General features: G+C 37.0%; 1 protein-coding gene across 2 annotated transcripts in view; it reads left to right on the forward strand.

Annotated features, from left to right (window-relative positions):
• Positions 1-21678, forward strand: part of TMEM68 (transmembrane protein 68) — a 38226-nt gene extending 16548 nt beyond the window's left edge. For both annotated transcript variants that reach the window (XM_019032709.4, XM_019032710.4), the window contains exons 4-8: positions 2743-2910; positions 8175-8368; positions 14234-14294; positions 16819-16958; positions 20221-21678. In XM_019032709.4, the coding sequence (XP_018888254.4) occupies positions 2743-2910; positions 8175-8368; positions 14234-14294; positions 16819-16958; positions 20221-20307 (650 nt within the window). In that variant the 3' untranslated portion in view covers positions 20308-21678. The remainder of the gene's footprint in view (positions 1-2742; positions 2911-8174; positions 8369-14233; positions 14295-16818; positions 16959-20220) is intronic.
• The last annotated feature ends 536 nt before the right edge of the window (positions 21679-22214 follow it).

Consider the following 22214-nt stretch of genomic DNA (forward strand, 5'->3'; position numbering starts at 1 on the left):
GAGCCATCACACCTGGCCTACTTTTTTTGCTTTTATTGATGAATTATTTTATGACTCATTTTTAAATTTACTGTAGGTCATGTTATCTCAGGGAAGTTGTAACTTACTTGATGGCTTCTGCAAATAAGGATGTTCTCATACTTAACCTCAGTAAACCCATTAAAATTGGAAAATTAACATTGTTATGTTACTGATATCAAATCTTTAGAGCTCATTTAAGTTTACAGCCTTTCTATTTGACTCTATTTTTTTATAGTTTCCATCTTTCTGCTGAAATTCCTAATCTGATTGTGCATGTATCCACCTTTTCCACTAGATCCTTTACGTTTGTTTATTTATTTTTATTTTTAGAGTCAGGGTCTCGCACTGTCACCCAGCCTGGAGTGCAGTGGCATGATCATAGCTCACTACAGCTTTCAACTTCTGGGCTCAAGCAATCTTCCCACCTCAGCCTCCCAAGTAACTGAGACTACAGGCACATGCCACCATGCCCAATTAATTTTTTTACATTTTTGCAGAGGTGGGTCTTGCCATGTTGCCCAGGCTGATCTCTAACTCTTGGGCTCAAAAGTCCTACCATCTCAGTCTCCCAAAGTGTTGGGATTACAGGCGTGAGCCACTGCATTCCCCTTTAACTTAATCATAATTATTTTATAGTTTCCATCTGATAGTTTCAACATTTGGGTGTGTTAATTGTTTTAGCTCTTGACAGTGGGTTTTTTTTCTTGCTATTTTATGTCATATTTTTTTATTGAATTCTGGCCATTGTAAAAGAACAGTGACAACTGAGGTAAATAGTATTTATGACTGAGAATTGGCTCATAAATAGGATTTATGACTAAGAATCTGTCAGGCCATTGGTGGTTGGTTGGAGGTGGATTCAATCCTCTCAGTGAACTGGATTTGGCTTTTATTGCTGCGCTACAGCTACCTTCAGTTCAGCACAGACTTCAGACTCCTACTGTTATCTTGTGCATAGTGTAGGGCCTGAAGTAGAGGGATTTTTTGGTTGTTTCTGCTCCACCTTCAGTCCTGTATTCCTTTGCCACAGGAGGAGTCTCTTCATGCCCCTCCTGCGACCCCAGGAAAAGGTCACCTTTGCTTATAACTCCACATGGGGGTACTTGGGGACTCCTCACACCCCTTGTTCATGCCCCCGCCCTCATTCCCCCTGGGGCTGGGGTATAGCGCTCCTCAGTTTTCAGGTTTAGCTAAAATCTTATGGGGCTCTGTATTCCTGGGGCTTAGGGGTGAGGCTTTCTGTGTTCCTTTCCCTTTTCCCTGTGTTGGGGGTTTTGTGATGGAAGCAAGTTTGCTGCCACTGCCCCCGTGGTAGATATCTGCTTTATGTCACTTAAGGACTCTGGGCCCCTTAGAGTTTCCTGCCACCCACCCCCGCTGCCCAGTGGTAGATATTTTGCTTCTACCCCTTCTCTAGAATAGTGGACTTTTGCCTGACACTGGGCTGGTGAGGGTGGAGGAGTGTGTGGGGCAGGGGAGTGGAGTTCTGCCCCTCCCAGCATTACATGCCTTTTGCATATACCCTTTTCTTAGAGGGAGTGAAGGGGTTTCCTGCCCCTTTCCCAGCGCCTGACAGGTTTTCTTCTATGAGATAAACTTCCAGGAAGTGAGTGGGGTTTTGTTCCCTGTACCATTAGCAGGGGCTCTCTTTACTCTCCAGCTTCACCCCTAATCTTTCTTGTGAGCACACACTGAGGTCTGTGGAGAAGAGTTGGAGAGTGACTATCTGGGGCTTCCAGAGATTCTACATTCAATACTAGCCTACCCCGGGACTTTAAGTATTTTGTAATATGTCACTTTTCTTACCCTCTTTTATGGCATCTGCCTCTTCCTCCCATTCTCAGTTTTTGTCTTTCCTTAGAGGGGTTTATCACCCTTTGAAGTTCAGTTCGCCTGGTTGCCTTGTGACCTCTGTTCTCTGACATGCTTAAGAAAAAAAGATTTGTACTTCAGGCTTTTTCTCATCAGTAGGATGGGAGTGATGTTCCCTTGTGGCTACAGAGTTTCTCTTACTAGTAATACTGTACAGTATTTTTAATGTTTTCAACCCCCTCCTCTAACAGTGAAACCTGGCTCCCGTTATTCTTACTATGTTGACTCATTTGATCAGTCCCCCTGTGTGTAACCCATCTCCCATCATTGCTGCCTTCCCCTACAACTCATGGATGCCCTGTCCCTGCTTGTGCCAGGCCACCACTCTGTACAGTGCCCTGTCCAGCTGCTCAGGCTGTGATGCCCTACACCAGGCCACCTGTCTCGGGCTCTGGCCCCTCCTGCCAGGCTGCTGCTGGTTGTGGATGCCCCCATTTCACTCAGACTCTGACTCCCAAGCTTCCGTGATCCTTGCCTCCTCTCTTCCCCCTCAGCAGCCCCCCAACCTGTGATAGGCTCTCTTCTGTGCAGTGCTCTCATGACTCTGCTCTGGTTCTGACTCCCCACTCTGCGCCACCTGTGTGAGTGCCTTCCTTAGTGTCTGGCACCAACACTCCAGGCTACCTCTCCACACAGGTTGTCTGCTTCACTGTGGCCCACCAAATGGTTGTAGGACTGATTTGTTCAAGAAAGAAAGAGAAGAGGAAAGAGAGGGAAGAAGGGGGAAAGGGGAAGAGAACCAGGAAGACTAGTATACTTTTGTGAGCAAAGACTGAGCTACCAACCATCCTTTAGTGTAAACGAATTAATGAATATATTTTAAGTATTTGCATTTTGTCTTTCAAACAGGTTACGAAGTTCATGGAATGGAAAAAATACCAGAAGATGGACCAGCACTTATAATTTTTTATCATGGAGCTATTCCTATAGATTTTTACTATTTCATGGCTAAAATATTTATACACAAAGGCAGAACTTGCCGAGTAGTAGCTGATCACTTTGTCTTTAAAATTCCAGGTAAACTTTCACTGTAGATAGTAATGTAAAAATGTTTTATTAACAAAACCAAGTTATGTGGTCGTCTCTATCCTGAGCTCTCTAACGTCATTTGAAAAAGCTTTTTGCCTTTTAGGGTGTGTGTAACACTCTTGGAACTCTAATATGGAAATATCTAATTATCCTTTTTAGGCAATATATCTAAAAATAAAGACATTGTGGCCAAAAGTGTTAGCTCATTTCTTTTTTATTTTATACATTTTAAAATTGTTTATTTTTAAGTGAAAATTGTATTTATGGCATACAATATAATGTTTTTAAAAAATAATTTTAAATTTTCCTTTTTTAAAAAATATATTTTTATATATTAAAGGGGTATAAGTGCAGCTTTCTTATATGCATATATTGTGTAGTGGTGAAGTCTGAATATTCTCAATTAGTAACTTTTTCCTTTATAAGCAGGTATTGTTATTTTTTTAAGTTGTATCTTGAACTGTAACTTTTAAAAAGTAAATTGTGATTTTTGCCAATTTATATTTTGATTTAGCGCATAGTTGATTTTTCACATAATGAATTTTTTCATGAAATACTGATTTTTGGAGTTTAATTTTGTTATAATTAGAGTTTGATAACTCTCAGTTTGATAGCAAATTAAAATTAGTAAAAAAAAAAAAAAAGTCGTGATATATTTTGTCTTGGCTGGGCACAGTGGCTCATGCCTATAATCCCAGCACTTTGGGAGGACGAGGTGGACAAATCACCTGAGGTCAGGAGTTCAAAACCAGCCTGGCCAACATGGTGAAACCCCGTCTCTACTAAAAATACAAAAATTAGTCCAGTATGGTGGCTAATAGGCCTTCTGTAGGCTCAGCTACTCGGGAAGCTGAGGCAAGAGAATCACTTGAACCTGGGAGGCAGAGGTTACAGTGAGCTGACATCATGCCACTACACTCCAGCCTGGGCAACAGAGTAAGACTCCGTCTCAAAAAAAAAAAAAAAAAGATATATTTTGTCTTCATGTAATATTATACTACCCTAAAAAGTACATACATCATGTCTCTTATCATGTGTAACTTGCCTGATAAGATTGAGTACTACATTATTTATATTTATTTATTTATTTAGATATGGGGTCTTGCTATGTTGCCTAGGCTGGTCTCAAATTCCTGGCCTCAAGTGATCCTCCCACTGTGGCCTTCAAAAGTTTTGGGATTACAAGTGTGAGCCACTGCACCCAGCCGTGAAGACTACATTTAAAAAAATCTGTTTATAAAGGCTATGTGTGTGTGTGTGTGTGTGTGTATATAAATATATAAATATATATATTATATATAATATATGTATTTTATATATAATATAAATATATATTACATAATATATGTATTTTATATATAATATAAATATATATTACATAATATATGTATTTTATATATAATATAAATATATATTACATAATGTATGTATTTTATATATAATATAAATATATATTATATAATGTATGTATTTTATATATAATATAAATATATATTATATAATGTATGTATTTTATATACAATATAAATATATAATGTATGTTTTTATATATAATATAAATATATATATTACATAATATATATATTTTATATATACTATAAATATATATTATATAATGTATGTATTTTATATATAATATAAATATATAATATAATGTATGTATTATATATAATATAAATATATAATATAATGTATGTATTATATATAATATAAATATATAATATAATGTATGTATTATATATAATATAAATATATAATATAATGTATGTATTATATATAATATAAATATATAATATAATGTATGTATTATATATAATATAAATATATAATATAATGTATGTATTATATATAATATAAATATATAATATAATGTATGTATTATATATAATATAAATATATATAAATACATATATACACGTGTGTGTGTGTATGTATGTGTGTGTATATATATATATATATATATATATATATATATATATATATATATATATATTCAAGACAGAGTGTTGCTCTGTCACCTGGGCTAGAGTGCAGTGGCATAATCTTGGCTCATTGCAACCTCTGATTCTCGTACCTCAGCCTCCCAAGTAGTTCAACCGATTCTTGTACCTCAGCCTCCCAAGTAATTGGGATTGCAGATGCCCGCCACCACACCTGGCTAATTTTTGTATTTTTAGTAGAGAAGGGTTTCACCATGTTGTCCAGGTTGGTCTTGAACTCCTGACCTCAGGTGATACACCCACCTCGCTTTCCCAAAATGCTAGGATTATAGGCATGAGCCACCATGCCTAGCTGGCCATATGTGTGTATGTGTGTGTGTGTATATACATATTTATTTATTTTGAGAAGGAATCTCGCTCTTGTTGTCCAGGCTGGAGTGCAATGGTGCGATCGCGACTCACTGCAGCCTCCGCCCTTCAGGTTCAAGTGATTCTCCTGCCTCAGCCTCCCTAGTAGGTGGGATTACTGGCACCTGCCACCATACCTGGCTAATTTTTGTACTTTTAGTAGAGATGGAGTTTCATCATATTGGCCAGGCTGGTCTCGAACTCCTGACCTCAGGTGATCTGCCCGCCTTGGCCTCCCAAAGTACTGAGATTGCAGGCGTGAGGCACTGCGTCTAGCCAACCTTATATTTTTTTTTAAAAAAAGATTAATTAACCAAATGGTTTAGAGTTTTTCAAAAATCATTCTTGAGTAAACTCATTGAGATTAAATCTTATTTTCTTCTGTCACTAAATCACCAGAAACAAGCCAAGAGAGTTGTTAGTATGTTCTCTGGTATAAAAGCAAAAGCTGACACATCAACCAGACAAACACAATCAAACAGTGAATTAAGTAATGATCTACTTCAGTGCCTATAAACAGTTAATGCTTTGGGTATCCATGTGTCACTAAAAAGCCATTTGTGTATAAACATATTGTTTATGGCTATGTTTTCTGTTAAAAACTAACATGATCACTATAGTAGATTTGGAAACTAAAAAACAGAACATCATTATAATCTTACCATCTTAACATAATGTTTTCATTTTGATTTATTTTACTTCGTTTTTTTACTTACAGTAACATAGGCAAACAGTTTTGTGGGTTTTTTTTTAAGATTTAATGTTAGCATTAATATTTTTACCATGTTTTATAAGAAAAACGTTTAGTGTATGGCTAGAACATTTACTTAACTGTTTTTCTCTAATGGAGCATTAGGTTGCTTCTACTTTTTTCGTTTTTAGCAATAATAAAATGTGAATATTTTTAGCATTTGCCTTTTTCAAAAAATTTCCCTCTTTATGATCTTTTTAATGATCATAAAGATCATTAAAGACCTTAAGTCTTTCTTTGCTTTCTGAAGGAATAAAATCATTATAATTCTCAGCACAAGAGAGATTTTAGGGTGGGTGCCATGGCTCACACCTGTAATTCCAGCACTTTGTGAGGCTGAGGCAGTAGGATTGCTGGAGCTCAGAAGGTTGAAACCAGCCTGGGCAACATAGCAAGACCTCATTTCTGCTAAAAATAAAAATAAAAGAATCAGCCAGGCATGGTGGCACAGTGCCTGGAGTCTCACTACTTGGGAGGCTGAGTGAGAGGATCGCTTGAGCCCAGTAGAGCAAGGCCGTAGTGAGCTACTATTGTGCCCCTGCATTCAAGCCTGGGTTATAGAGCAAGGCCCTGTTTCCAAAAAAAAAAAAAGAGATTTTATATTTTATCTTATTATGTATGAATCCTTCCCTGTTCATTCATTCATTATGAGAATGCATCTAGTTGAATCAGTGAACATTTAATATAATGTGGGGTGACAATTATTTTCTTTTCTTTTACTTTTTTTGAGACAGTCTTGCTCTGTTGCCCAGGTTGGAGTGCAGTGGCTTGATCTTGGCTCACTGCAACCTCCGCCTCACGGGTTAAAGCAATTCTCCCTGCCTCGGCCTCCCGAGTAGCTGGGATTACAAGCGTGCGCCACCATGCCCGGCTAATTTTTGTATTTTTAGTAGAGATGGGGTTTTGCCATGTTGGCCAGGCTGGTCTCAAATTCCTGACCTCAGGTGGTCTGCCCGCTCATCTTCCCAGTGCTGGGATTACAGGTGTGAACCACCACACCCGGTCTGACAATTATTTTAATCTTAATGCTATTTATAAACTTGCCTCAGATCTTTAATGAGAAGTTTAGTTGGTCTGCGTAGTGTTTTTTGTTTTTTTTCTTTGAGACAGAGTCTTGCTCTGTTGCCCAGGCTGCAGTGCAGTGACACGATTTTGGCTCACTGCACCCTCCCCCTCCTGAGTTGAAGCCGTTCTCCTGCCCCAGCCTTCTGAGTAGCTGGATTACAGGCACGTGCCACCATGCCAGGCTGATTTTTGTATTTTTAGTAGAGACAGCGTTTCACCACATTGGCCAGGCTGGTCTTGAACTCCTGACCACAAGTGATCTACCTGCCTCTGTCTCCCAAAGTGCTGGTATTACAGGTGTGAGCCACCATGCCTGACCAGTCTGCGTAGTTTTTAACATCAAATGCATCGCTATATTTCCCATTCTCAGGGAGTAATGTATACTAACATCAGTCCTCAGAAGTTCCAGTATGGGATTTGATTAAAATATTTAATTACTAACAGGATTATTTCTTTCATCCTTAAACAGTTGTAATTTGAAAAGCTGTATAATATTAAGACTTGGAATTAGCTGCTCTTGAGTCAAGCACTCTCACTTTATTAAAATCTCTTAATGATGTTTGCTATTTTAAAAATTTAATTATAGCATTAACATTATCTAACTTTTAATTTAAATAGATTTGATCATGGTCTTGCCAGTTTTGGAAGAGCTAAGCGTAGTTTGATTCACATTCTCCTGAGTGATTCTCTTTTTTATAGGGTTAATGGAAGATTAGATTTCTGATTGCTGATGGGATATCATTTCTGAATCCCATTAGAATCCTATCTCTGGAATCTGTGCCCTGCCACTTCTTAGATGTGTGACTTTGAGCAAGCTATTATTCTGTAAGCCCAAGTTTTCTCATTTGTAAAGTGGGGAGAAGAATACCTGTTTGTCAAGATTGTTGTGAGTTTTACTTAAGAATTTGAGCCAGAGAAGCTTAATATCAAGCTTAAGTTAACCTTTAGAGTTTTTGTTGATTTTAACAAGTAAAAAAGTTTACTGATTTAAGTATAAATAGTACGCTATGTAGTTTGTGAAGATTTTTCTTTTGAAGAATTAAACAAGAAATACTTATGTTGTAACTTCATACTCATGTTTCTTACAGGGTTTAGTTTATTACTGGATGTGTTTTGTGCTCTACATGGACCAAGAGAAAAATGTGTTGAAATTCTGAGGAGTGGCCACTTGTTAGCTATCTCACCAGGTGGAGTTCGAGAAGCCCTAATTAGTGATGAGACTTATAACATCGTATGGGGTCATCGCAGAGGCTTCGCTCAGGTTGCAATTGATGCACAAGTGGTGAGTTATATAAAATTCATTATTGAAGTAAAGCTTAGTCAAATTTAAAATAAATGGTTAAGTAATGAGCCAAATTGTATAAGAACTTAGACACTTTCTCTGCAGTACCTTAAAAATTAGTATATAGGCCGAGTGTGGTAGCTCACGCCTGTAATCTCAGCACTTTGGGAGGCCGAGGTGGATGGATCACGAGGTCAGGAGTTCGAGACCAGCCTGGCCAACATGATGAAACCCCATCTGTACTAAAAATACAAAAATTAGCTGGGCATGGTGGTGCATGCCTGTAATCCCAGCTACTCGGGAGGCTGAGGCAGGAGAATTGCTTGAACCCAGGAGGTAGTGGTTGCAGTGAGCTGAGATCGCACCACTGCACTCCAGCCTGGGTGACAGAGTGAGACTCTGTCTCAGAAAAAAAAAAAAAAAGACTGGAGAATTTGAATGTCATTTTGTTCTTTTACTTTGCCTTCGGAAAGTATTTCTCAGCCTTTTGGTCTCCATATTGTACTTTAGCCTATGAAACACTTATCTATTACCTATGGAAAGTTTCTCATTTGTTTTCTGTTTATTTTAATTCTGGTTGTTAGAAAAGGAAATTATGTTTGATAGAGTATTGTTCTTTTTCCAGGCCAGTTAGAGAATATTGTCAGTAACTTAGTTTTTTAGTTGTATAGAAAATGAATTATGGCACATTTTACTTATTTCCCAGTCTTAAGCACTGACATAGAAAACAAAAACCTGGACTATATGAATAATATAGAATACAAAAGGATATATGCAGTTATACAAAAATTAACAATAATCAATATAATGTATATTAAAACAATGATAAAAACTAAAATCCTAATCAAAGATGGTTCAGCTTTCAAGTTTATATTTTGAAAGAATTGTTTTTTCAAAAGTTTAAGATAAAGATGACAAAAATAGATTTAAAATCACATAAATATGCCATGGGATTCCAATTCCTCATCCTTAAGTTTACATTTTCGGCAACATATTGCTTGGAAGAAGGCCTGAAAGAGATAAATGATACAGAGAAAATAACTCTTTCTAATCCTCGAGTTTCCAGATAATTAATTTAAATAATCTAGATAATTTAGTTGAGATTTTTATATAAAACTTTAGAAAGTTTAAGAAATACCTTTTTATAAGTTTAAAAACAAACAGAAATCTTATAAGTTTGATAAATATTGTGCCACCCCAACATCTCATAGCACTTTTAAACACTTCATCTTATACTCCTATTCAGTAAGGAGGTGATGCATATAATTATTCCAATGTTGCAGATGAGGAGACTCAGGCACAGAGAGATGGAGGGATGGAAGGGATCTGGTCATTCAGCAAGGCAGCAGTAGAGCAGAGCACACAGTTCAGAACTCGAGGCAACCGGTACTGTTGCCATTCCTGACTACATGGCACAGTGAGTCTGCTGACGTCCAAGACTGAAGGGGCTTCCCAGATACGTGAGGGAAGTCTTTCAGTAATGTATATGTATATATATATATAGTTGTAAGTGGCACAAGTATCCCCTCTGGAAACTCCCTTAATAGGCCTCACAAAATTATAAGCTGTGAACAAAATTTAAGGCTATTGTTACAGGATTAACCACATTTAAATTGTAACATAGTAATAGAAATTAAAGGGGAAAAAGCCTGATTGTCAAGGCAAGTTCACGAAATACTGGTAGAAAATATTAAGATTTATTCAAAAGTGACAGACTTTTTGATATAATACAAATCACCCTGGTTTGTGAATTCTTGAGACTTACAACTTTGGTAAGAACTTTTAGCTAATTTCATGTCTAAATAAGTTGAGGAGATAACTAGTCCATTTATGTTAATTGTAAAGTAAATAGCAGATATAAAAGAAAATATTTTGTTTCAATAAAATTATATGAATTATCTCACTTTATCCATAAAAAACTTTGAGATAATTATTATTTATTCCCATTTGTTGGGAATAAATAATAGAAATAAGAAAGTGAGGCTTAAACATGGTAAGTAACTTGTACAATGTCTCCCACATTTTTAGTGACAGAGTTAAGACGTCAAGACCCCAGTAATAGTTTTTAAAAATGTACATTCTCAGCTGGACATGGGGGCTCATGCCTGTAATCCTAGCACTTTCGGAGGCCAAGGCAGGAGGATCCCTTGAGGCCAGGAGTTTGAGACCAGCCTGGGCAACATGGTGAAACCCCATCTCTGCTAAAAGTACAAAAATTAGCTGGGCATGGTCTTAGCTACTCAGATGGCTGAGGTTGGAGGATGACTGGAGCCTGGGAGGCAGAGGTTGCAGTGAGCCGAGATCGCACCATTGTGTTCCAGCTTGGGCGACAGTAAGGCTCTGCCTCAAAAAACAAAAAAATTATACATATATATTCTCTCTCTCTCTCTCTCTCCCCCTCTCCCTCTCCCCCCCTTCCTCCCTCCCCTCCCTCCCTCTCTCCCTTGCACACATGCATGCACATATATACATACAGACACACATTTATATATGTAAGCAATTGAATTCTAGGTTGCTGATGCAACTCCTTCATGTACAAAGTATGCATGAAAGAAGGAATGAAGGCTGAGGTGGGCAGATCACTTGAGGTTAGGAGATCCAGACCAGCCTGGCCAACATGGTCAAACTCTGTCTTTAATAAAAACACACAAAAAAGTTAGTCGGGTGTGGTGGCGCATGCCTGTAATCCCAGCTACATGGGAGGCTGAGGCAGGAGAGTCGCTTAAAAACCCAGGAGGCGGAGGTTACAGTGAGCCTAGATCATGCCACTGCACTCCAGCCTGGACGACAGAGCAAGACTCCATCTTAAATAAGAGGAATTAATAATTATATTGCAAGATCAAGTTGGGATAAAGTAATGCTTGTGGCTTTAAGGATGAAAGCTTGCGTGCCAGTGTAGAAACCATATTCCCAGACTATAGTGAGGAATACTGAGCCTGCTAGGGTAAGCTTTCTTTTATTTAGTGGGCCCTAGAAATGTCCAGCTTCTAGAGAGGTAGCTATTTAAGGAATGATATTTCAACAGGAAAGTCTTTAAATGCATACATCAATACAGAATTCTGGGATCATGCCAGTCAGTAGATATAAATCCAGCCATACTGGTTGGAAGTGGCAAATGGTATATGCATGAGCTGAAATATTTCTGTTTCTTCTTGGACATTTTAGGTTCTCAACTATAAAGACAATTTATAACTATTTAAAACATTAGGATTTCAGCCATACTAATATTTTATTTTACAAAACTAGTTTTATTTTACAAAACTAGTAGTGATTTCCAGATAACAGTCTGAATTTTTTACTGAAGAATTCAGTGTCTGAGTATTGTGGAAGCTACCAAAATAATAATAATAATAATAATTAAAGGCCAGGTATGGAGGCTCATGCCTGTAATCCCAGCACTTTGGGAGGCTGAGGCAGGAGGATCCCTTGAAACCAGTTCAAGACTAGCCTGAGCAACAAAGCAAGACCCCATCTCTACAAAAACAAGCAAATAAACTATATTTACTTATATGTATAAATAATTCAGTGTATTTTATCTTCTTTATCTTCTTGTGTTTTGGCTTTATGAGTTAACTCCATCAAATTTTAATTTCTTCATTTGACTGTTCTTTTTTACTTTTAATTTTTTTGAGACAGAGTCTTGCTCTGTCACCCAGGCTGGAGCGCAATGGCGTGATCTCTGCTCATTGCGGCCTCCATCTCCCGGGTTCAGGTGATTCTCCTGCCTCAGCTTCCCGAGTAGGTGGGATTACAGAAGCTGGCCACCACGCCTGGCTGATTTTTGTATTTTTAGTAGAGATGGGGTTCACCATGTTGGCCAGGCTGGTCTCGAACTCCTGACCTCAAGTGATCCGCCTGCCTTGGCCTCCCAAAGTGCTGGGATTACAGGCATGAGCCACCATGCCCGTCCCTGACTGCGCTTCTTTTCTTTACCTAACTTCTCCCCTTTTCCTAACTGATTTTGAGTTTGCTGCTGTCTATTTCTGACTTTTGTATTCAGAGAATACAAATTAATTCATTTGGAAGCATTGTCTCTTTGCTCTGTTTACTCACTCTTTGTTTAATTCCTCCATCTCACTTTCTATTAGCACCTAGTGGATTCCAGGCACAGTCTAGATGCTGTACAACAGTGAACAAAACAATGTCCTTGCACTATATTAGGTGTCTTCCTTCTGGCGAGAGGAGAGATATAACAAATGATTGGTTAGTTATATGTGAAGTAGTAGGTTTTATGAAGGCTTTGCCTGTAGTCTCTTTCCTTCAGTCCACTGTATTTTACTTTCCAAAGGTTAGTAGGAATAACTTTTAAGCTTATTTAAATATCTCACCTATTAAGCAGGTAATTTTATATTAGGCATTTACTCATGGTTGACTGTAAGTAATGTAATACTCCCCCAACCAAAATTTTATCTATTCTGAAACATCATTTAATTCAGTATATTATGTATATTTTTAAGTGTTTCATTCAATTTTTTATCTACTTTAGTATTCACAGTGGCATAACCTCTTTACATATCAATACTTCATTATTTTATATGTATTTAAGGTTTTCATTATTAAAAAATATACTGAATCATTGATATTTTTGGAGAATAAAAATCATGAACTTATTAGCAGAAATTCTCTAAAATCAAACAATTATGGAGAATTCTTTTTTTTTTTTTTTTTTTTGGGAGACAGTGTCTCGCTCTATTGCCCTTACTGGAGTGCAGTGGTGTGATCTTGGTTCACTGCAACCTCTTCCTCCTGGTCTTAAGCAATCCTCCCACCTCAGCCTCCCAGGTAACTGAGACTACAGGCATGTACCACCACAACTGGATAATTTTTACATTTTTTTGTAGAGACAGGGTTTTGCCATGTTGCCCAGGCTGGTCTCGAACTCCTGGGCTCAAGTGATCCACCTGTCTTGGCCTCCCAAAGTGCTGGGATTACAGGCACAAGCCACCGCACCTGGCCAAATTCTTTAATATATGTGCTTTTCCTTTTTGTCTGTGTGGTTGAGTCTTATAGTTACTTTTCATTGATGTTGAATATTTTAGATTTAATAGACTCACAAAAAATTTTACCAATTCCACGACAGCATCTTGCCAAAACTTGTCATTTAAATATACATAAATTTCCCTTTGGAGCCAGGTGCAGTGGCTCACGCCTGTAATCCTAACACTTTGGGAAACTAAGGTAGGAGGATTGCTTGAACCTGGGAGGTTGAGACTGCAGTGAGCCATGATCACGCCACTGCAATCCAGCCTGAGCCACAGAGTGAGACTCTGTCCCCAACTCCCCCCGAAAAATTACCCTTAGAATCCCTGCTTGCAACTTTTCTCCAGTGAGCGTACTATTATTCAGTAGCCCACTAAAGACAATTCAGTTTACCACATTCATTTTATTTAGTGAAATTAATGATTACTGTAATCTCTATTTTGAGTTTGAAGGTTTTGTGTGGAATGTTAGGAAAATTGGTCAATGAAATATTTTACCACTGGAGGGTAGTGTTTCCAATTTCTATTTTTACAAATGATCAAGTTAAATTTAGTTGATAGACTAATCGTGTGCTTTTAATTTAAAAATATTTTATTTTCATAATATCAAACAGGCCCTCAAAAGTTTGCATAATCACTTTGTGATCACCTCTCGCCCCCATGCTAATGAATTTGTACCCCTTTTCTCTTTCTCCCATGCCAGTACTAACCAGACCCGACCCTGCTTAGCTTCTGGGATCAGACGAGATTGGGCATGTTCAGGGTGGCATGGCCATAGGTGCCTTTTCTCTTTCTTTAAAAAAAAAAGTTTGCATTAGTTACTCTAATGGAGACATTGAATGGATTAATTTATTTACTTTTTAATTCAAATTCTCCTTTTCTTTAGCCGATTATTCCTATGTTTACACAAAATATTCGAGAAGGATTTAGATCACTTGGAGGAACAAGTAAGTTCTGATTTGTATGGTTTTAAATTACAATGTAATTTTTAAAATATTCGGGCTGTTGAACCCTACAAGGAAACCTTTTGAATTATTATCTTTAGAAAATAGATATACTATTTAGACGTTTTTCTGTTTAAAGCCCAAATGATAACTAGTTCTACGTAATGACAGTTTTTAATGCTGTATTTTTGTTGAGAGTACATATACACACTGAAGTTCTTCAAATGGGCTTTTAGAAACTTCACAGTGAATTAGCTAGTTTATTGTTTTAAACCATGGTGACAAGGTTTAGAATACATTTACAAACTATCCCAACAATCTTTTTAACTCACCCCAGAAGTTACAGCTTTAAAAATGGATGAAAATATGATATTGAACTAAGATTAACTACCTAAGGAAATAGCATTTGCTTTGGTTTATTTGTCACTTCTTGTTTTTAAAAATATTTTGTACCGGCCGGGAGCGGTGGCTCATGCCTGTAATCCCAGCACTTTGGGAGGCCGAGGTGGGTGGATCACGAGGTCAGGAGATTGAGACCATCCTGGCTAACGTGGTGAAACCCCGTCTCTACTAAAAATACAAACAAAATTAGCTAGGCGTGGTGGCGGGCACCTATAGTCCCAGCTACTCAGGAGGCTGAGGCAGGAGAATGGTGTGAACCAGGGAGGAGGAGCTTGCAGTGAGCCGAGATCGTGCCACTGCATTCCAGCCTGGGCGACAGAGCGAGACTCCATCACAAAAAAAAAAAAAAATATTTTGTACCATAATACATTTACACTGGAAAGTTCTTTTTACCTATCCTTTATTTATAGATTTAAAAAATCAGATTTTAATGTAATTATAGCAATGTTAATGATTAGGTGTGCTTTTTCTTTGCAATACCTGTTTCTTATTTTGAAGTATTCAGCTTGTTATTGTATCCTATGGTTTGTGTATTATATTTAATTGATTATATTACATATTCCTGGCATTATTTGTTTTGTTTTGCTTTTTATCCTAGCACTATTATTGTTAGTGCTCATGTCTACTTACAAGTCCCCTTCTGAAGAGCTTTAAACTGTCCTTGTTTCTTTTATGTATAACATTGCTATTTTGTTGGTACTGCATTGTTTTTTAAGTCTTATTTTTTTCCCTTTTTATCAGATTTAAAGTGGAAAGGAAGATTGATGAGATCTTTAACTTTTGTTGTGGATTTATTTATTTACTTATTTATTTACTTTTTTTTTTTTTTTATTTTTTTTCCGAGACAGAGTCTCTCTCTATTGCCCAGGCTGGAGTATGCTGGCATGATCTCGGCTCACTGCAGCCTCCACTGATTCTCCCACCTCAGCCTCCAGAGTAGCTGGGACTACAGGCATGTGCCAACATGCCTAACTAATTTTTGTATTTTTAGCAGAGACAAGGTTTTGCCATGTTGGCCAGGCTGGTCTCGAACTTCTGACCTCAGGTGATCCACCCCCACCCCCCCCTTGGTCTTCCAGAGTGTTGGGATTACAGGCGTGAGCCACCGTGCCCAGCCTATTTCTTCTAATTTTTTCTTGGCTCATTTATTTAGAATTTAATGGCAAATCAGAAATTATTCCAGAAGTTTTGTTTATTCATTTTACCTGTGCTTTTTTTTTTTTTTTTTACTTTTTTTACTTTAAAGTTGAATATTCCAAAAATTAGTATCTAGTGATTGTGTGTGTGTGTGTGTGTGTGTGTGTGTGTGTGTGACCTGTAGGATAGGGTATATTCTGTGTTTTGATGTGTAAGCAATACTTTCAACTTTTGGTACAATCCATGACTGTGTGTTCCATAAGGCCTGCCTGTTTTGGATTCCTTTGATGATATTTTAGATGTTTTTTAAAATTTAGTCTGTCAGTTTATTTTTACATTACTACCACTTTTATTTAATCCTGGTAAATTTCATATTTGGTCATTAGTATTAGTAATTTGCTTTGATGTGTTTTTCCTAATTCATAATATTATTTTGTCTTTACCTAGTTTATTTTTCATTATAGTCTCATATTTACATAAATTTATTCTTCCTTTTTTGGGTCTTTTATTTATCTAAGTTACTTATTTGTGAGACTCTAGACTTTTTCACCTCTAGTAGTTTGGTAGCAGTTTAGCCTTTGTTTTGCAATAATAGTAAGTTGTTTGCCTTTTAAAATTACTGTATTTTTATTTTTATTTATTCATTGTTTACTTATTTTTGTTAAATTCCTGTACTTTAAAAGCTCATTTTAAAAAATAATTAATAAACTTTTTTGGGGGGCATTTTTATGTTTATAGAAAGTACAGAGAGTTCTCATAAATCTTCTCACCACCCCCTAGTTTCTCCTATTATTAATATCTTGCATTGGTGTGATATATTTGTTAAAACTGATGAAAAGCTCTTCTTTTTTAAAAAAATTGTATTAATTGCCAAGAAGTGATACTTTTTGCCACCTTCCTGTAAGTCCTACATAATTAATTGGAAAGTTTACAATTACGTGGTCAGAATACTTAACAAGTTAAAATGATTGTGTTTACTCTAAAACAGGGTTATTTAGGTGGCTTTATGAAAAATTCCGCTATCCATTTGCTCCAATGTATGGAGGTTTTCCAGTGAAGTTACGGACCTATTTAGGCGACCCCATTCCGTATGACCCACAGATAACAGCGGAAGAATTAGCTGAAAAGGTAAATTGCTTTTTCTTTTTTAGTTTTAGGACAGATTTTTATTTTCAATTATTATATTTTGAATCTCATTGATTTATTTTTATATTCTACAAGCATGTCTAGGTCAGTGGTTCTCAACCAGAGGTGATTGTATCCCCTAGGGAACATTTGCTAATCCCTGGAGACTTATTGTCACTACAGGCAGGAGTTGGGGCCATGAGGGGAGTGCTACAGACATTTAGTGGGTGGGGGCCAGTGATAGAATTTATGGTAACTTGTAGGATAGGAATATATTTCTATGCATAGGTTTTTGGAAATATTGGACTGGAGTTTGGGAGAAAGTCAGAATTGATGATGGAGATTTCAGTCATTTGCACCGAGACAGTTACTTAAGCCATGAGCTTTACAAGGCAGGTGAGAAAGAAAGAAAAGTGCTGAGAACAGACTTCAGGAGATGTAGCGCTGAAGGAGAAGGCCAAGGAAGAAGTGCCAGAGCTGACTGAAAGAGAACTGCTAGAGAGGTAAGAGAACAAGTAAATTTGTGTGACAGAAGTCAGCAGGTGAGGTTTTAGTAAAAAGTGGGAATGGTCAGTAATATTAGTTTTTGCAAAGAGATGAAGGAGGATGAAGAGGAGAAAAGCCTGCCTGCCTCGTAATTATACTTTCAGAGAGTATAAAACTACAAAAAAAAAAAAAAAAACCCTACAAATGTCATGTTCTCCTTTTTTTCTTTTTTACCCCATTCTTGTTAAATGCAATAAATGTTATGTTAACTGAATCACTTAGAAAATGGGATGAATGGGCCATGCTTGGTGGCTCACACTTGTAATCCGGGCACCTTGGGAGGCTGAGGTGGGAGGATATCATGAAGCCAGGAGGTCAAGGTTACAATGAACTATGATTGTGCCACTGTACTCCAGCCTGGGCAACAGAGTGAGACACTGTCTGTCAAAAAATAAAATGGGGTGATTATATTTTGATTATGACTTTTATATAGTCTTTGGTATATGTATAGTCTGATTTATATTTTAAAATATAAATTATAGTAAAAACATTATGGTAAAACGTGGTAAACACATAATATGGTAAAACATAGTAAAACAAATTATGGTAAAAACACGTACATGTACTATCTTAACCATTTTTAAGCATACAGTTCAGTACTGTTAAGTACATTCACATTATTGAGCAACAGGTCTCTAGAATTTTTTCATCTTGCAAAACGGACTCTACCTGTTGAACACCAACTTCCCATTTCCCCTTCCTCCAGCTCCTAGCAACCACCATTCTACTTTTCTAAGACTCTGACCACTTTAGATACCTCATATGAGTGAAATCATACGGTGTTTGTCTTTTTGTCATTGACTTATTTCAGTTAACATAATGTCCTCAAGGTTCATCTATGTTTGTATCACGTGATAGGATTTCCCTCTTTTCTTTCTTTCCTTTTTGAGACAGTCTTACTCTGTAACCCTGGCTGCAGTGCAGTGGTGCAGTCTCGACTCAGTGCAACTTCCGTCTCCCAGATTCAAGTGATTCTCGTACCTCAGCCTCCCAAATAGCTGGAATTACAGGCACGCCCCACCAGTTTGTACTTTTTTACTTGGTACAAGTCTATACTTTTTTACTTTATATACTCAAAGTCTATGCTTTTTTACTTGGTATTTAACTCCCTTCATGATTTAATTGAAATTAATTTTAAAGCCTTACCTTACCCAGCTTTTGAATACCTGAAACTCCAGTAAAACTGGCTAACTCACCATTCCTTACACAGTGGTTTTCCTGGACTCTTTTCTTCTCATGCTCCTTCCTTTACCATTATTGGAATATTATGGGTCCCTGGAGACCCGCACCAAACAGTACCCTGTTCGTGTGTCCTCCCCTGCTCACTGCCTACCCAGTGGGCTCTCAGGTCTGAACTTCTGAACACTTTCTTTTCACACTTCAGATGATAACGCATCACCAATGATCTCACATTTTACTTTGTACTTGATTCTTCCTTTTAAGTTATGAGCTCCTTGAGATTAGAGATTTGTTTCACTAATATTATAATTTCCAAAGCATCTAATATTTTTCGAATGAATAAATAAAATTCTAGAGATACACTTAATACACATCACGGAACACAACCTCTGTGGCAGTCACTGCATTAAGTACCTGAAAATGTCCCTTCAGTTTCATTTAATCCTTATAACTGTATGAAGTAGTTCTCATTTTACAGGTATGAAAACTGTGGTTTAGAGGGGTGTTTTTTGTTTTGTTTTGTTTTGAGACAGAGTTTCACTCTTGTTGCCCAGGCTAGAGTGCAATGGCGCGACCTTGGCTCACTGCAACCTCCGCCTCCTGTGTTCAAGCTATTCTCCTGCCTCAGCCTCCCAAGTAGCTGGGATTACAGGCATGTGCCACCACACTTGCTAATTTTGTATTTTTAGTAGAGACGGGGTTTCACCATGTTGGTCAGGCTGCTCTCGAACTCTTGATCTCAGGTGATCCACCCACCTCAGCCTCCCAAAGTGCTGGGATTACAGGTGTGAGCCACCATGCCCAGCCAAAGGGGTGTATTTTTATAATACATCTTTGGCTTAGTGTTTATTTTCTTTAAAGGTTAAAGTCTAGAAAAGGAAGTATATATGTATGTAAATACATAGTTCATGATGACTCATGCCTGTAATCCCAGCACTTTGGGAGGCCAAGGCAGGAGGATCCCTTGAGTCCAGGAGTTCGAGACCAGCCTGAGCAACACAGTGAGACCTTGATATAATTGTTCAGTATGTATGGTGATAAAAGAAAATATACATTAGAATTTACTAATAGCTGGAAAGGACTAAGTCTTCCATTTGCCTACTCGAAATTTTTCTACTTTTTTTCCTCTTTAAGTCCCCTTTAATGTTTATCATGTGCAAGGTGTTGCTGTGCTTAATGCTGGAGAAATTCTAAGATGTATCTTAAGGATCTTACAGTCTGATATAGAAAATAGACATGTGGACAACAACTATAATTGAAGGCTTAATAAAATAAGTATAAGAAATATGCTGCAGCCAGGCACAGTGGCCCATGCCTGTAATCCCAGCATATTGGTAGGCCAAGGTGGGAGAATTGCTTGAGCCCCAGGAGTTTGAGAACAGCCTGGGAAACATAGTGAAACCCCATCTCTATAAAAAAGAGAAATATATAAGCTTCAGGTATACTGAGAAGGAAATCATTAATTCTGAGGGGTAATGGGAGATAAATCAATCTATATTAAGATCTACTAACAATAGCTTTTCTTTTGTTTTCTTAATAGACGAAGAATGCTGTTCAAGCTTTGATTGATAAGCACCAAAGAATACCAGGAAACATTATGAGTGCTTTGTTAGAACGTTTTCATTGATAACAAAGGGTCAACTAGAAGATGATTTAGTACATTTATATTAAATGTTTGTATCTAAGGTACTGTCTTCTGAATTTTGTAGGTCCTATAATTAGTATTTTTTTAAAAAATGATGTTAATAAGCATCTTTCACAGAATTCGTTTCTTTAAAATAGTCAATTTTGTTTTTGCAATTGTGTCAAATACTAACAAATTACACACCTAGTAATTCAGAAAAAGATGTCTTATTTGTAAATTCCTAACAATGTATGCTAAACATATAGATTCTTAAGTTTATTAATAGCAGCAGTTTAGGTTAAACAAACATTCCTGGATAATGCGTTAAATTTCTGTATCTGTCACCCTGAGCTGATTTTGAAAGATGGTATAAGCTAGGGGTTAGTATAGTTGTTTAAGTTAGAAAAAACATGCTGTTGTCTGCCCCTCATTCGCTTCATGACCTTGGGCAAGTCACGTAATGTTTTTGTGCCTCAATTCACTTTTTAAAAACATGATCGTATGGTGAATGATATTATTTTGTTATTTATATTTGCTGTGATTGATAACTGTTGAACCAAAATAATAAAATAATTAATTTAAACAATGTCAAAATCCTTTAGCAGTTATGTATATATTTTCTCCATTGTGTGTTTAAATTATGTCATGTCCAGTTGCCAAGCACAATGAAAAAGATGTATTATTTTTTAAATTGAATAAAAAATTAGGAAAAATAAAATTTCTAATTATTATTTTTAGTATGATATTTTTAACAAGAGTCTATAGGCAAACAATATAGGGTGTGCTGTGCATTGTCAGCCCTATACTATTGTCTTAATAATGCCAGCTTAAAAATCACTGTTGTGCTCTGCATTTCGTGTGTTAGAAGCTGATTCTAGGCTGAGGAAAGCAAGAGTTCTCTACTTTTGCTCAATATTGAGGCTTACCCAGTTTGACTCTACAGCCAGTGAAGTGGTTTATTGCTTCAATAAAAATATACTTGAATGATGAATTTATTTATGTTTTGTTTTGTTTTTATTTAGAGATGGGGTTTTGCCATGTTGGCCAGGCTGGTCTCGAACTCCTGACCTCAGGTGATCCACCTGCCTCAGCCTCCCAACTTGCTGGGATTACAGGTGTGAGCCACCATGCCCAGCCTGAATGATGAATTTATGTGAACACAAAGCCCTCTGAAAAATTAATGATTTTCAATTTGTTGTCTTCTTGAAAACTGAATTTAAGTATTATTTAAACAGAAAAGTGTCAGAAATCAAATGCAGTATCTCCCTCTCCCTTTTTTAAATGTTGAATTAGTAGGGTTTTTGTATAGCTTTTTGTATTGTGTGTATTTATGATATGTGAAATGTACATAAAATTAAAAAATGTGAAAATAAACCTGAGTTGCAGTTAATTTTCTTGAGAAATTACATGTGACATTTTAAAAATCTTTTTTTTTTTTTTTTTTTTTCTGAGATGGAGTCTCGCTGTGTCTGTTGCCCAGGCTGAAGTGCAGTGGCACCATCTTGGCTCACTGCAACCTCCGCCTCCCAGGTTCAAGCAATGCTCCTTCTGTCTTCTGAAGGAGCCTCCTGAGTAGCTGGGATTACATGAGTGTACCACCATACCTGGCTAATTTTTGTATTTTTAGTAGAGGCAGGGTTTTACCATGTTGGCCAGGCTGGTCTTGAACTGCTGACCTCGAGTGATCCGCCCACCTCAGCCTCCCGAAGTGCTGGGATTACAGGTGTGAGCCACTGCGCCCACCCTAAATAGTCATTTTAAATTGATTTTTTTGTTGTACTCTTTACACATTTCTCACCTATAATCATATTCTTTGATCTAGCCACAATGAAGAAACTTCACTTTCCAGTGTAATAAATATATTTTAATTTTGTGGTCAGTGAGAAGAGTCAATTAATGATTACTTGCAG

Source organism: Gorilla gorilla, chromosome 7 (assembly GCF_029281585.2).
Source record: "Gorilla gorilla gorilla isolate KB3781 chromosome 7, NHGRI_mGorGor1-v2.1_pri, whole genome shotgun sequence".
NCBI lineage: Eukaryota > Metazoa > Chordata > Mammalia > Primates > Hominidae > Gorilla > Gorilla gorilla.